The sequence below is a fragment of the Tursiops truncatus genome, chromosome 1, assembly GCF_011762595.2.
Source record: "Tursiops truncatus isolate mTurTru1 chromosome 1, mTurTru1.mat.Y, whole genome shotgun sequence".
In the NCBI taxonomy this organism is placed as follows: domain Eukaryota; kingdom Metazoa; phylum Chordata; class Mammalia; order Artiodactyla; family Delphinidae; genus Tursiops; species Tursiops truncatus.
Genome location: NC_047034.1, coordinates 39572276 through 39587770, shown reverse-complemented (window position 1 = coordinate 39587770; position 15495 = coordinate 39572276). Strand labels below are relative to the sequence as shown.

The 15495-nt window shown below is 43.5% G+C and overlaps 1 protein-coding gene across 5 annotated transcripts in view; it reads right to left on the bottom strand.

Moving 5' to 3' along the window:
- TRAF5 (TNF receptor associated factor 5) overlaps positions 1-15495 on the bottom strand; it is a 46145-nt gene that overhangs the window by 3203 nt on the left and 27447 nt on the right. For 4 of the 5 annotated variants that reach the window (XM_073802998.1, XM_073802988.1, XM_073802993.1 and 1 more), the window contains 9 exons: positions 14584-14802; positions 13542-13599; positions 11776-11877; positions 9244-9408; positions 8535-8612; positions 8142-8216; positions 5511-5603; positions 1754-1894; positions 208-376 (listed from right to left, as the gene is read on the bottom strand). In XM_073802998.1, the coding sequence (XP_073659099.1) occupies positions 208-376; positions 1754-1894; positions 5511-5603; positions 8142-8216; positions 8535-8612; positions 9244-9408; positions 11776-11877; positions 13542-13599; positions 14584-14801 (1099 nt within the window). In that variant the 5' untranslated portion in view covers position 14802. The other variant, XM_019918375.3, reaches the window with a different exon arrangement.

Here is a 15495-nt window from a genome sequence, read left to right as displayed (position 1 = left end):
GAATTTCCTGGCCCATTTCCACCCCTTGCTTGTTCCAGCTCCCGCTCATGGCCCTTCATCATTTTTGCCTGAGTGGCCAGAACCTCATGCTGTTCTGTTTCACAAATACCAGATTCAGCCATTATTGATCCTGGACAGCTGCTTGTTTCATGAATGCATGTAGAAATAATGAATCACCAACAGATAAGTATAAAACATTCGACATACCTAATCTTTGATCATGGGTTTCTAGCAGGGTGATTTTCTGTTTCACTGTATCAATCGCTTCCACCAAAGGCCTCAGATCAAATTTACTTTGTTGCTGGTTAGCCATTTGTAATAACTGACGCACCTGAACTTCTAGCCAAGCAGACTTGTCAATGTGACTGGCAAGAACCTTTCAGTACAAAGTGGATCATCATGTCAAAAAAATTTGAGTAGTTCGTTAAGGTTATATCTTTCAACTCAAACATTTCACCTTTAATTAATCAATTAATGAAATGAAAAATGCACAGTCCAGAAGAGAAAATTCAATGAGGATCTCAGAGAGATGAATCACCTAATAGCTTCCTCCCCCTCTACAGCGTCTCTGCTCCTGTTTCAAATCTTTGAACTGTTCTTCATCTGAGTTTTACTCCTCCCTTGGTGTCTCTCCTCTTGGTTCTCTACCCTATCTTTATATTTCTGTTCTCTCCTTGCCTTATCACTTCCTTCTCTTAGATGCTACTCTTCTGATTCACTCCTACTCTGCTAGAAGGCAGAGAATGCGCTGGAAGAAGGCCCACCTGTTCTGGCCTGAGCACTACAGGTGGTACAGAAGTGCCTGAGCTAAAGCCTGAACATTTGGTTGCTCTCCTTAGATGGAAGGGACTAAATAAAACTATAACTATATTTCTCCTCCACTCTTACCCTTAGTGCCTTCGTTCTTGACTGGTTTTTGTGTTAGAAAGAGGTCAGAATTGAGATAATAACATATGGTGGATTTCCTTTTTTCTACACACACTCACACACACATCCATATGGTTGCTGACAAATATGGAAATGATATGGCCTACATTTTCTGGAATAATCCAGATTTCAAAAAGATTGCCCATATCACATCTTGAAATATTTTCCACTGTAAATTTTATCATCACAATAAAGTCATTATTCTTTAGGAATTTGTTTATGGTTATTTAACATTCATGATTCACAAAGTAATTTTTGCTATGTTTTAGTGATGTTTAAAACATTTTCTTCCCAGGGGAATTAATAGTTTCACTTTGTTGACTACAAAATGCAGGACTACAGACGCTCTCAGGGAATCTGAAATCAAGTGACTAACATCAGCCCAACCTTGATTACAGCCCTAATTGCCATAAATTATAGAAAAGTACTGTACCAGTGTAAACATGTACTAACATTGCTAAATGTACTGGGTTATGTAAAAGAGGACCTTTATTCTTAGGAAACACATACTGAAGTATGTAGGGGGAAAGGGCCATAAGATAGACAACTTACTCTCAAAGGTTCAGAAAGAATACCCAAGGGGGGCGGGGGGGGTGACAGGGACAGGGTGGGGGAGTTTGGGACAAGAAGGAGGAGGGGGGGATGAATGAAGCAAATGGGACAAAATACTGACAATGAGTGAATCTGGATGCAGAATATACAGGTGTTCTTTGCACTATCTTATTCTTGCACATTTGAAATTATTTCCATTTAAAAATTAAAAGAAAAACCCTCACGGCTAGTTGAAGGCTAAATCTTGATGATGAATAGAAAGGCCATTTCTCACCTGTATATTTGAGAGGAAAGTTCCATTTTTGCCAAACAACTGTGCAAACTGCTTGAACTCCTTTTCGAATTTCTTTACGGTTTCTGCTAGCTGCTGGATTTTACTTTCTTTTTGTTCTAGGCTCTTATATAAGTCAGAAATCTAATAACAGGAATATGAATGAGGTCATTGAACTGTATGCACACAAGTTAAAATTTAAATATAGTTCTAGGAAAATATTGCAGGTTAAGTATTTCTAGGAAAGATATACACACATATATTTATAGAAAATATTTACAGGTAGATTACTATATAATTCTAAGAAATGTTCGCAGGTGCTTCCGAAAAAAATAAAGAAAAGAAAGATCCATAGATTCCTCATCAGCCTCTTCTATATGTAACCCACTTTGATGGCTCATCTAATGCTAGTGACACCACTTGACTAAATTTGCCGAACTGGTTCTCCTCTTTCATTCAGCGTGCACTTATTAAACAACCGCAGAGTCCTGATCGCCATACCACATTAGATGCTGTATGCACAGCATCGATAGTAATAGCTGCAATTTACTGAGTCTGTCAAACCCTTATATTCCTTAGCTCTTTTAATTCTCAAAGAATCCTATGTGTTGGGTATGACTATCAGTTTCACTTTACAGATAAGGAAACAGAGGCAGAGCGTTTAAGTAACCTGCCCAGCATACCGCTAGCAAGTGGTAGGCAAAACACACCACCTCTCAGAATTTATAATCAATTTGAGGAAAATAACCAAAAACCTTCGCGTGATCCTCGACAACTCTTCTCTTATCCCTACACCCACTTAATCAGCAATACCTGCCAACTTTAGCTCCTGACACACAACAAAACAACTCTTACATCCATTTCTCATTGCATCTCATCTTGTTTCAGCCTGCGTTATTTCTCACCTGGGCTGCTACGATAGCTTCCTAACAGATCGTACACTGTCCCTAACAAACACATACCCGAAAAGAAGCTCTATGGGAGCTGGACTGGCATGAGTCCCACCGTCCACTGGAACGTCAACAACTGGGCTGGTGCCTGGCACCAGTAGGTGCTTGATAAATGTTTGTTAAATAGATGAATGAATGAATGCTCCCCCTGTCTTTAGCCTTGTTTTCCTCCAAATCATACTCCATACTGTGACCAGAAGAATAATAAGTGACAAATCTGGGCTGGTCACCTCTCCTACTTAACCATCTCTAGTGGCCTTCTTTTACAGGCTGTACAGGGCCCTACAAAATCTGCCCCTGGCCACCTTTTCAGCCTCATGCCCATTTGCACACTACACACCTGCTGTTTCAGGCCCTGCTCTCAGTCACTTCCTCCTTCACCTAGAAGCAACCACTTTTTAAGCCTCACTCAAGGGCATATCCTCCCAGAAATACTTCCACACTAGTACCACCTACCTAGGCCACCTCTTAAGTTCCATGACATTCTGACCATACTCTAGAAGCATAACTTACCTTCATGACTCATTGCTTTTTGGGGGGTTAATTTGGTCATTTTTTTCTCCACTAAATTGCTGAGGCTACATTTCACTTATTTCCCAATCCCCAAAGCCCAGCACAGCGCCTGGCACACAGAGGGCATTTGACACACGTTTTATAAATGAATGCATAAGTGGCTGCAATAACCATCTGATCTCTGGCCCCCAAATCTACTTATACCCCAAGAGCTGACTCCCATGTGTGTGTGCACCAGACATCCTTGACCAAAAGCAAACTCAGTGTCTCCTCTTGCCCCGCTCCCCTCACGTCTAACCTGTTCCTGTGTGCAGTGCCCATCTCAGTTAATAACGTTACCAAGTTCCCTGCCTTAACTACGGCATGTGACTCCAACCTGCAAAAGTCTCTCAATGCCCTCCCTCCATCCCCACTGACACAGCCTTGGTCAAGCCTTCACCTTCGGCATCACCACCAGCCACTACCACCTCCAGTATCACTTCCCCTAATACTGAACTGCTTATTGTTAGCCAGGCACTGTGCTAAGAGCGCACATATATAATTTGACCCTCACTACGACCCCATTTTACAAATGAGAAAATTGTGGAAGACAGAGGTTAAGTAGCTTGCCCGAACTCCGATGTGCGGAGCCAGGTCTTGAACTCAGGCCTTTCTGGCTCCAGGACCCTCACCCAACAATTGGCAGGCTCTACTGCCACACTGGCTAGTTTACTGCAGCATCCTTCTGCCTGGTCCCTCTGACCTCATTCTCTTCTCTCCTTCTATCCATCTTCCATGCTACCACCAGCTGTCATATTTTTAAAGCCAAACAATTAGCTGACCAAGTATCTTCCTATTTAAAAACGTCTTTTAGATCCTTATTACTGGCAAACATTAGTCCAAACTTTCGCCCTTAAATCCTTTCTGAAATAGAGCAGAATATGAATAAATTAAAAAAAATCACTGAATGTAAAATGTTTGAAACTTCTTAGCTTACATGGAAGGCCAATGCAGTCTGGACCCAACACACCAGTCTTCAGCCTTTCCCTGTCTCACACCTGGATGTCTCTCTACCCCTAAACCCCATTTTCTTGGACCATCAGTCTCTCTCGTGCCTCTCTGCCTTAGCATAAACTTTCCCTTTCTGGAATATCCTCTTTCCACAACATTTTAACTGACGGACCTTCTCTTCCTTCAAGATGATGCAGCTCGGATGTGTTACCTTGAAAAGCCTTCTGCAACGCCCACAGGGCAAACTGCTGCAGCCTCTGTACCCCAACACAGGGCACCCCCATTGCACGTCCCACAAGGCACAGCATCTTATCTGTTTACATTTTTGTGAGCTCTTCAAGGGTACGTGCTGTGTCTTCCTTGACTCAGTGTCCCTAGCAACTAGCATTGTACCTGACATGGCATGTGTTTGTTGGATCAGTGGATAGACGAATGAGGCAACACCTACAGAAAGAACTTGGGAATGGCTCCTAGGCAGCATGCCTTCCACCAGTTACAGTTTAATCAGTCTTTCTAATTTTCTCCACGATCTGACCCTGAAACTCACACACCTACTTTAATATGGAATCAGACACCATAAAATAATCTGCAGCCGTAAAATTCAGCTCCCTCTCTGCAGCTGGATGGTTTTCTTCCCTACCTGGGCTTGAAAAGTCTGATCCTCTGAGATGCCCTAACAAAATAATGAACTTTTAGAATAATTACTCAATAGAATCAGCATTTATTGAGGTCCACTATGAATATTCCAGGGACTACGGCTGGCATTTGCACACATCATTTCACTTGATAATCACAACCCAGTGAAATAAATATGCACGTATGAGTAGGTTGCAAAGTTAATAAGTTAAGACTTATTACAAAATATATAAAACCCACGGTGCCTAGAACAGATAGTCAAATGTTGTTTCATGGTAATACTGATTTCATTTAAAAACGCCAGACATCTACTAGGTTCCTGCTAGGTGCCAGGTAATAACCACAAGGTGTGTGGATAGGCTGCAGAGAGGCAGTGTGGTGTAACACGGGGAGCACTGGACTGAGAATCAGGGACATGGGTTTGAGATTGAATTCTGTCCCTTAATATCACAAACACATCAAAATTTCTTTGAGCTTAGTTACTTCACCTAAGATCTCAAAGGCACTTTCCAGTTTAATGTACTACAAGCCTGTGAGTCTGGCCACTTAGTAGAAAAACATCTACCTCCAGTTGACTTATACTGAAACAGAGAGGAATATAAAAATACCAACAAGTACAAATCCTAGCGATTCTGTTGCCTCCCTTTATACTTGAACCCTTGAATATTTACCTGTTCTTCTAACTGGAAGTTCTTTTCTAAAACCAGAAGCATGTGGTCCCGTAAGGCTGAATGCTCATGCTCCTGCAGGTTTCCTCGTTTATCCTTTAATATGAAGAGAAAAATAAGTCAGGTTGTTGAAAGGCTCCCAAAATGAGGGTGGTGGTGGGATATTCTGCTAAAGCAGAACTTTAACAACTTTGCTTACTTGTCTCATGGTGGGTTGCAGAGAGAATAACCCCTCCCAGGTCCCTTTTCCAGCTTTAGGATTCTACAGTACCCATGACACGCTTACAGAGAGTCAGGCCACTATCAAAGTTCTCAGCACTAATTTCGTTCCTTGCCCTGGGAGTATATGACTGAGGGTTAAGTGTAGTTATTACCACCTCTCAACTATTCCCATGTAAAACTTACCTCCTTGGTGGGTTATCTCCCAGATCAGTTTTAAGCCTCCGTTAGTTCTCCCTCCTACCAAGCACACTTCTCTACCGCCTTCTATCACTGTCCTTTTATCGGGCAGAAGGTATGCAACCTAATTGTAATTTCAGCCCATGCAAATTTGTTGCCTTCAAAGTCAAATTATATGTTTGCAAGAAGAAATGCAAACTTCTTCCCTTATTAAAATTCCATTGCAGACTGCCTGCATTACTAGTAAAAGCAAATGGTATGGGTGGCCCATAGACTCTAAGCAAACACTCATCATCAATTTCCCTTCAGTTTAGGGTTGGCCCCTCCTCCAGAGAACTCCCCCAGCCATCCCCAGCAAGTCCTAGAATACAATCCAAATGGAAGTTTGGGCCTAACTGTAAAGAAGATTCCTTTTAGGGACTTCCCTGGTGGCGCAATGGTTAAGAATCCACCTGCCAATGCAGGGGACACAGGTTCGATCCCTGGTCCAGGAAGATCCCACATGCCGTGGAGCAACTAGGCTCGTGAGCCACAACTACTGAAGCCCGCACGCCTAGAGCCCGTGCTCCGCAACAAGAGAAGCCACCGCAATGAGAAGCCCGCGCACTGCAAGGAAGCCCCGCTCACCGCAACTAGAGAAAGCGCACATGCAGAAACGAAGACCCAAAGCAGTCAATAAATAAATAAATATTTTAAATAAAATTTTTTAAAAACGGAGATTCCTTTTAGAGCTGGAAAACAATTCTGTATTTTGTGCACAAGGAAAGTAAACCCTATCCTTTCTTCAGCCAGGATAATCACTGGTTTGCTATGTGACACATTTATGGACTCTTCACTGATTTTTTAAAAAAGGTTTCTCATAAGAGTTTTTTAAAATAAGAGAAATATATGCTTATCTCAAACAATACAGCAAGATGTAGAAGAAAAATAAAAGCCCCCTTCTCTCTGTCTCCACACCCAATTCCCTAATCTCACTACCAGAGTCAGTGAAGATACATACACAGTGAGATCATACTGTATGTAATTTTTAAAATATATACCTCATTCTTTTTATCAGATGCATAGTATTCCAAAATATGAAAAAATATATATATATACTTATATACTCAGTACTTCAGAGATGGACTTATAGGTTGTTTTTCATTTTTTGTGGGTTTTTGGATTTTTTTTTTTTTTTGGCTATATACAGTAGTCCCCATTTAGCCACTGTTTCAATTTCTGTGGTTTCAGTTACCCATGGTCAACCATGGTCCAAAAATATTAAATAGAAAATTTCGGAAATAAACAATTCATACTTTAAATTGTGAACTGTTCTGAGTAGCGTAGTGAAATCTTGTGCCTTCCTGCTCCATCCTGCCCCAGAGGTGAGTCAACCCATAGTCCAGGTATCCAGGCCGTACATACTACCCACCCATTAGTCACTTAGCCATCTTGGTTATCAGATAAACTGTTGCAGTATCGCAGTGCTGTCATCAAGTAACCCTTATTTAGTCGATAACGGCCCCAAATGATGCTGGCAATTCAGATATGCTCCTACTGTGCCTAATTTGTAAATTGAACTTTATCACAGGTATGTATGTATAGGAAAGAAAAACATAGTATATATAGGGTTTGGTAGTAACCATGGTTTCAGGCATCCGTGGAGGATCTTGGAATCTACCCCCATGGACAAGGGGGGAGTACTGTAAATATCTTTGTTTGCATGTGTGTTTGTATATGTGTGTAATCATTGCATACTTATGAAAGGATATCTGTGAAATAAATTTCTAGCAGTAGGATTGCAAGGTCAATGTGAGGGTCACATTTTATTTTCATAGATATAACCAAACCTCAAAATAGTTGGTATTAGGTATTATAAATTTTATGTATATATAAATTATTTGTTCTGTTTCTCTGGAGAACCCTAATACAAGTATTAGTATTAGTATTATGTATTGTATACAAGTCTTTTTTTCTTTTTTCTATTCTGTTTATAGTTATTATAAAATATTGGCTATATTCCCTGTGTTGTATTATATATACTTATAGCTTATTTATTTTATACATAGTAGTTTGTACCTGTTAATTCCCTACCACCATCTTGCCTCACCCTACTGGTAGCCACTAGTTACAAGCACCAGTCTTAAAGTTTCTCAGAAGTGAATGTCCTTCTGCATCTTGAATGGAATCAAGAATAAAATGAACTCAACAAATGAATTATACAGTAGAAGGTAGACAGAAACAATTATTCCATACCTTTACAGTACAGCCATAGTGCTTGAAAGGACAGTCTTGTTCAGCTTCAGGACACACAGCAAGGTGTTCATCCACCTACAAAACAGACAGCCTCACGCTAGGGAAATGCATCCCCGACTCTCCAGCTACCTGGTATAACTGCAGCAAGCAGGGAGCCAAGGGTGGCTTGGGAAGAAGGGAGGAAGCACCATGCTGAAGCCTGGGGGAAGGAGAGCTAAGATGAAAACAGAGAAGAATTCTCAGGGAGAAGGGGAGGGAAGACAGAACCATGGTTATCGTGAGGATAATTTAAGCCTTGGGCCCCTGCTTATGGAGTTTGATCAAACACACACCACAGTGATTACTGAAACTCTATCTTACATAAAATCTACTAAGAGAATTATTTACAGTTACCTCAGTTCTTGGAATAATCTGCAAACACTTGTTGGGACAAGATACTGGGTACTCAGGACACAAGTTTTCCTCATGATTCTGAAACAGAAAAAGTGTGCTGAAATAAAGCCAGCCTTGCTTCCAAAGGCTCCCTGTATGGCCTCAGAGTGTGTATACATATGTCCCTTTGGGGATCTATGCTATGTGGCTTACCCTCTGTAGGAAGGTATGGCCTAGTTCCAAAAAGCGTTCTAGATGGCTGCCTTCTTGGTATAAGTGAATTCAATTCAGTTCAATTTTCCAATTCTTTTAAAGAAGGTCAGAGGACATGGGACTGACAGAGGACAGACTATGGGAGTCACTGGCTTGGCTCCTTTGGTACATGTAAAGGGTACCCCATGCTCTTGTCTTATGCCGGCATCCTGCCTCTTAGGTCAGAGCATCCTGAGGACAGACAGTGTGGTCACCTCCTTGGGACCCAGCGCCTAGCATCACTCCTGGACCACTCACACTCAGCAGGTGCTCAAACAACATTTTTGCCAATGATACATGAATAGAGTCCCACCAAGAAGGTTTTTAGCTTTTTATAGAACCCTCAGATGAAGTTATTCTTTAGACCTCTTTCTGCATAAAAATAAATCCAGAAAAGTGCTTCTGGTATCCCACCTGATTCACTGTGACCACTGAGGCAGAATTTAGTCCCATAAAGATGATTCTTTTTTTTTTTTACCTGTAGATTGATGACTGCCACATCCTTTTTGCAATAAAGGCATTTTTCCTCTCGAAACGGACAGTCTGCGCTCAAATGCTCTTTCAGATCTTTGCGAAGGACTGGCTCCCGACAGCTCTCATTAGAGCACTGCACAGCTTGGAATAAGCAGTGCTGAAGGTGGTCCTGCGACAGATAACAACAAGCCAGTGGGGACCCACTGAGCAGGGCAGTGGGAGGGGAAGCCTGGTGCAAGGCCTAGTGAGGGAGGGAGGGAGGACCCTGGGGCAGCAGGAGAAAGGACTGCGGGGGTGGGGGGCAGGGGGCACAACCTCTGTCACAGGCTCTCTGCAGAGGCCACCCGCTGCCTCTGCTGAGCACAGGGCATGGAGAAGGCTGCTTGCACGGAGGCTGTGACAGCCAGCCTTGTTTGGAGGACAGGGGAAGATGCGTGAGGAAGAAAGCATGCCGGGTTTATCTTTGATTACCTATTAACCTGCTCATATTCTCAGGTTAGCTCTTGAATATTTTCCTTAGACACGCCAATTAATTTACCAGCTCCTCAAGGACATTTCTTTTGTGCACCCTCCATCCCCACCTCCAGCACCAAGTACTAATCTCTGCACAGCAGATGGTAAAAGCCGGAACAGAGGGCAAAGAGGGAAGAAGAGAAGGCTACCTCCTAAGTAAGTGAAGGAAGGGGAAGGACTAAAGGAAAGAAAGGGAGGGAGAGGAAGCTCTTCCAGAAGCGGTAAAGAAAACGATAGAGGAATACAGGATCACAGGCCCAGGAGAAGCTGGGATGGGTCATCCTTGTCAAGTCAGGAAATGTTCTTGACCAGAATATTAGAGAATGGTGACTCAGACAGTGTTCTTCATGTTACAGATTTTTAAAAGCAGGCATGTCTTAACAGAACCTGTGGATAACACTGCAAGTTACTGTGGTGCTGACAAGGTATCAAAATCCTAAGGAGTTTGTTCCCCACCACAAGATCCTTTAAAACAGGGTTGGCAAGCTATGGCCCTTGGGCCAAATCTGGCCTGCTACTTGTTTCTGTAAATAAAGTTTTATGGAGAGCAGCCACACCTATGTCTCACATAATGGCTATGGCTGCTTTCCCTCTGAGTAGCTGCGACAGACACTGTATGGCTGGCAAAGCTTAAAATATTTACTGTCTGGCTCCTGACAGAAACAGTTTGCTGACCCCTTAAGAGAACACACAGTTTTACTATAGGATGTAAATAAATATTATAGCTGTTCTCCTTTGCCTCTAGTAATGAGAGACAGTGACAACTGACATCTACATCTTCTCCAAAATCCATGGATGCTACCCCTCAGCTCTCACCAAAACCATCAACATTCATCAAGACTCTGCTACCTGTGAGATCCTACACCTAACTCGCAAGGTGAAGGAGAACAGGGAATGAGAGGAAATACAAAAGAAACAGGTGAAAATAAACCAGCCACTGTTCTCCAGAAGCTGAGGATCTGGTCACTAGAGCTGATCAATGAGCCTCATTTCCTGTACAGGCTTAGTGACAACAAAGTTGGTAAAGAGGCCCTGCTTGCTCTAGGACCTGACTATCAACACAAGTGGCGAGGGACTGTCTTAGGAAAACACAAAAACCTTCTGTGAACTTCCAAAGAAATTCTTGGGTTAACAAGGGAATCATTTACACATTTATGAGCTCAGTGCCTAGGGGTGTAGAGGCACGATGGGGAAAAGACTGAATCACCTGAAATACATTCCAAAACGTGTGGCTGGGAAGGGAAACTTGTAGCATCCTCCTAGCAATTCCCTGGAAGCTAGAGATGCTTGCCTTGTATTCATTCATAGTGTGATTGAACCTGACATGGGCTTGCTGTGGCGGAGCCACGTTTCCTGCTTTCCATTTAACAACCTTCCACCGCTGGATGCAAGAGCAAGGTAGGACAGCTTCATCTGAAAGGAACTCGACAACCCTTCACCTCCCCTACACCTCGTTTGCTTGCATCTCATACCAATGCTTCGCCTTTACACTACATTCTAGCTCTGTTCTGGTCTGTGTCATCTGCCTTAGATCACAACCTCTAAGACAGCAGGGCCCACAGCGGCTAGGAGACACCCGCCCCAGCACCTGCAAATGCTTCCAGGCAGGGACCCTTACAATTGTGTCTTTCTGCAGTCATGCCCTGGCTCCCATCCTAGGAATCCCCAATCCTTCACAGTTTTCCGAAAATGGCGTGTCCTTGCTCGACCATTTCTTTTGCCCAGCATGTCTCACATCTTCTCTTTTGGATCAATAACCCTAACCCACAAGTTAAGGTCTAGCACACATGGTATGTCCTCCATGTGTTCCATACAAAATGAATCTCTTCATGTGAGATTAATGTCACATCTTAGCCCTCGGTGTGCTGCACTGTAGCCAAGTGTACCTCTAGACAAGAATTCTCTGAGGGCAACCCAATGAATCTCCGTACCATGCTTAGCCCACTAACTGTCACATAAAAATGTTCAGTACATGTCACTGGAAAAATAGCAAAGGCAAATACTGTTCACCAGTAATACCAACCTGGTATCGTCCCAGAATAACCTTGGCATTACATGCAGGAGCATTTTTGCAAAATACATATAAATTGAGGACTTCTCTTCTGCAGCAATTGTCTTTAAACACCTAAAAGATAAACAAAGTAGGTCTCACACACTCCAAAGCTTTAGAGCAACGTGAAGGAAGCTATTATTAATTTGGTCTTCAAGTACATCTCAAAAGTTGGGTGGAAACTTCCAGTCAGTGGTTGGAATGGAAATACCAGATTCACCACCATAAAAGAAAAGGCTGTCTCAGATACATCTGACAGGCCACCAAACATACAAGCCAGGTAATTTAATGCTTAGTGCAGTAGGCTGAAGCTAGGAGAATCTCGTGGTGAACTTGACCCCACATGCTCAAAGGTCAAGAGGTGGGGCTGTGGATGAGGGTGATGCTTTCAGCTTCCTGTCCCAGGGTGAACATTTGCATTAGTCTTCAGGTGGTGTCACTGAAGCTGTGCTGACTTATTTTTCAGCACAAGCCAGGGGTTGGCAAACTTTCTCCCTAAAGGATCAGAGAGTAAATATTTTCAGCTTTGCCAACCACGTTGCAATGTTCTCTGTTGCAACTATTCAACCCTACTGTACCCGATACTTAAATGAATGGGCATGCCTGTGTTCCAATAAAACGTCATTTATGGACACTGAAATGTGAATTTCATATAATTTTCACATGTCACAAAACATTATCCTTCTTTTGATTCATAAAATAAATTTTTGTTTTGAAATAAAGACTCACAAGAAGTTGTAAAAAATAGTACAAAGTTCCTGTGTAGCCTTCTTTTGATTTTTTTCAATGATTTAAAAATATAAAACCATTCTTAGCTCACAGGCCACACAGAAACAGGTGGTAGGCTGGATTTATCCCAACAAATCCCATGTTGTAGTATGCCAACCCCTGGCCTAGTGCGTGAGGCAGACACAAGTACAACTAAGCATTTGGAAAAGGCATCATAAGAGCAGAGAGAAGGAGCATGAACATTGTACTAAAAAGACAAACAATTCACTTAAAAAATGGGCAAAGGATTTGAATAGGAATCTCTACAAAGAAGATATCCAAATGGCCAAGCACATGAAAAAATGCTCAGCGTCATTAATCATTAGAGAATCAAAACCACGAGATACCTCTTCATACCAACTAGGAAGACTATAATAAGAAAGATGGACCACAACGTATTTTGGTAAGGATGTGAAGAAGTTAGGACTCTCATACCTTCCTGGTAAGAATGTAAAATGGTGCAGCTGCTTTGGAAAATAGCCTGGCAGTGCCTCAGAACGTTAAACACAGAGTTACCATGAGACCCAGTCATTCCACTCCTAGGCACACACCCCAGAAACATGTACACTTTAAAGGCAAATTTTATGGTAAATGCATTGTATCTCAATAAAGCTATTGTTAGACATAATAATAATAAAAGAAAGTTTTAGAGACTAAACAGATGAGAAAGTGATTCCAGGAAGCAGGGTGTTTCATTTCTGCAAGTGACTCATGGTAACTGGAGCTAGTACAGGAAGAGGGTAAAGAAGAAGTGGGAGAAGAATCCTGGGGGGGGTCAGTAAGGACTCAAACTAGCTTCTCTCAAAGAGGGGTGGGAGTGGGGTCCCACCTTACCCCACAGTAGAGGAATATGGATTCCAAGGAAGGTCCCCCTCCCACTCTTCTGCTCCAACTTCTCTGTCCAATTCAACCCAGGACACTGGCTGCTCCGTCACCCAGAGAACTGCTAACCCAAAGCACAACTGTCTTACCTCCTGAGATTTGATCACCTCCTTATCTACAGGGCAGAGTGGGACTGCGTTTAATTCTCTGGAAAGAAAAATCAAAATGAAGCCAGAATTAAGGGCTGACCTCAACAGCCCATCCAAGAGCAGCCGCAGCGCTTCAGCCACCCCCTTGCAGTTCCCCCTGAGCAGGCCAGGCCCTGCCTTTATTCATGCTGTTCCATCCTCCCAGAAGGGGCCCCCCAGTACCCCAACTTCAGCACCTCCTCAGTCTGCCTGAGAAACTCCCATTCATCCTCCAGGATGTGAGTCAAAGAGGGAGTCCTGCAGACAGGGTCAAATGTCCTCTGCCAACATTCCCTCGGCAGTCTTGTGCTACCACACTGCACCCCAACTTGCACCTTCACTAGAACATAGAGGGTCCTCTGTCACACTGGACCTCCAGCTCTTCACCTCTGTGCACTAGAGCTTGGTTTAGCAGGGTGTCTGGAACACACAGGTGCTGAATGAACGAACCCAGGAATGAATGAGAAGGTGCTGTAATAACCCCCTTTGCAAGCTTGGGAGGGTACAACTCCCGTGGCATCCCTGTATAAACCCCCAAGGCCTGCTTCCATGTCTCTCCTGGTCTCCACCTCAAAATGGCACGACCCACGTTTTACAGCTGCCGGGGAGTCGACAGAGTATCCACGGCGGCAAGGAACCTTCCAGATGCGACACCACCTCTGCCTCAAGGCAAGGAAAGGTCAGGGCGCCTACAGGAAAGACCCCCGTGAGATACAGGTCCTTCCTCACATGGACTGTGCACTGAGGTCTGCCTTCGTGTGCAAAACAGGTGTGGTCTGAATTTTCAGAAAAGGTGACTATCAATAAGACGGAAAAAAATGAAGATTATTCCTCAGGCTCTCAGAGAAGGGTGCTGGGAGGGCCCGTCCTCATAGTCGTGGTTCTGTGGCCAACCGCAGCAATTCCCGAAACCACGATTACAGTTGAGCGGCCACAGATGACACGTAGATCCCAGGAACAGCCCTGTCCACTTCTGGCCGGAGCGCAGGCCCTGAGCGCTCACCTCAGGGACAGGATGCAGTGCTGGCAGAAGCGGTGCCCACAGCCCGTCTGGTGGGGGTTGTGAAGCACTGAGCGGCAGAAGGCACATCTGTAGCGCTCTTCCAGCTGCTCCACAAACTGGTACTCTGCATCTGGCTCAAAGTCCAAAGACGTGGAGTTACCAGAATTCTGGCGGATGAAGCCACAGGGGACACCTCCTTGCTCCTCAGAACAAGCCATTCTGGGGGATCAGGAGAAAAGAAGGAAAATTCAGTGTGCGAACACCACAGCAACTACAGCCATCAGGTGTTTGAATCATCTGTTCCCTGATTAGTGAACATCACCCACAGGGTCATTCTGTTATGACTTTGTAACCATAGTAACAATCTCCTGCCACTGGAGGGCTCCTGCAGAGGGGAGGTGGCTTTGGGGCGCTCAGCGGGAGGCTGGACCAGATAACTTCTAGCGCGATTCAGTGAGATTTCAGCCCACTGTCCATCAAAAGGATGCTATTATCCTTCAGTGTGGCTACATGCTTGGGCAAAATATAGCCAGGTGTTAACTACATTCTGAGTAAACTCTGGTTATGGATTTTTCTTCCACTCATTTGAGAAAATTGAAACAAACGTTTTGTTAACATTTTTTAGAAGCAAGAACTTTGTATACCAGTACATTCCTTGCAAAATATATAAATACACCACCACCACTAAGCCACACCATTTCTCACCTGAGCTAAATAAAAGCCCATTAACTGCTTTCCCCTCCAATCCATTCTCCATACAGCCAGGGTGATATTTTCAAAATACAAGTATGATGGAAGATTATCTCCCCTCATCATTCAGTGGCTTCCCAGTGCTCTTAGGTTAAAGCCCGTGGTGCTAAGCAGGCTACAAGAATGCATCCTCCCCAACCAGTAGCATCCTGGACCTCTCCT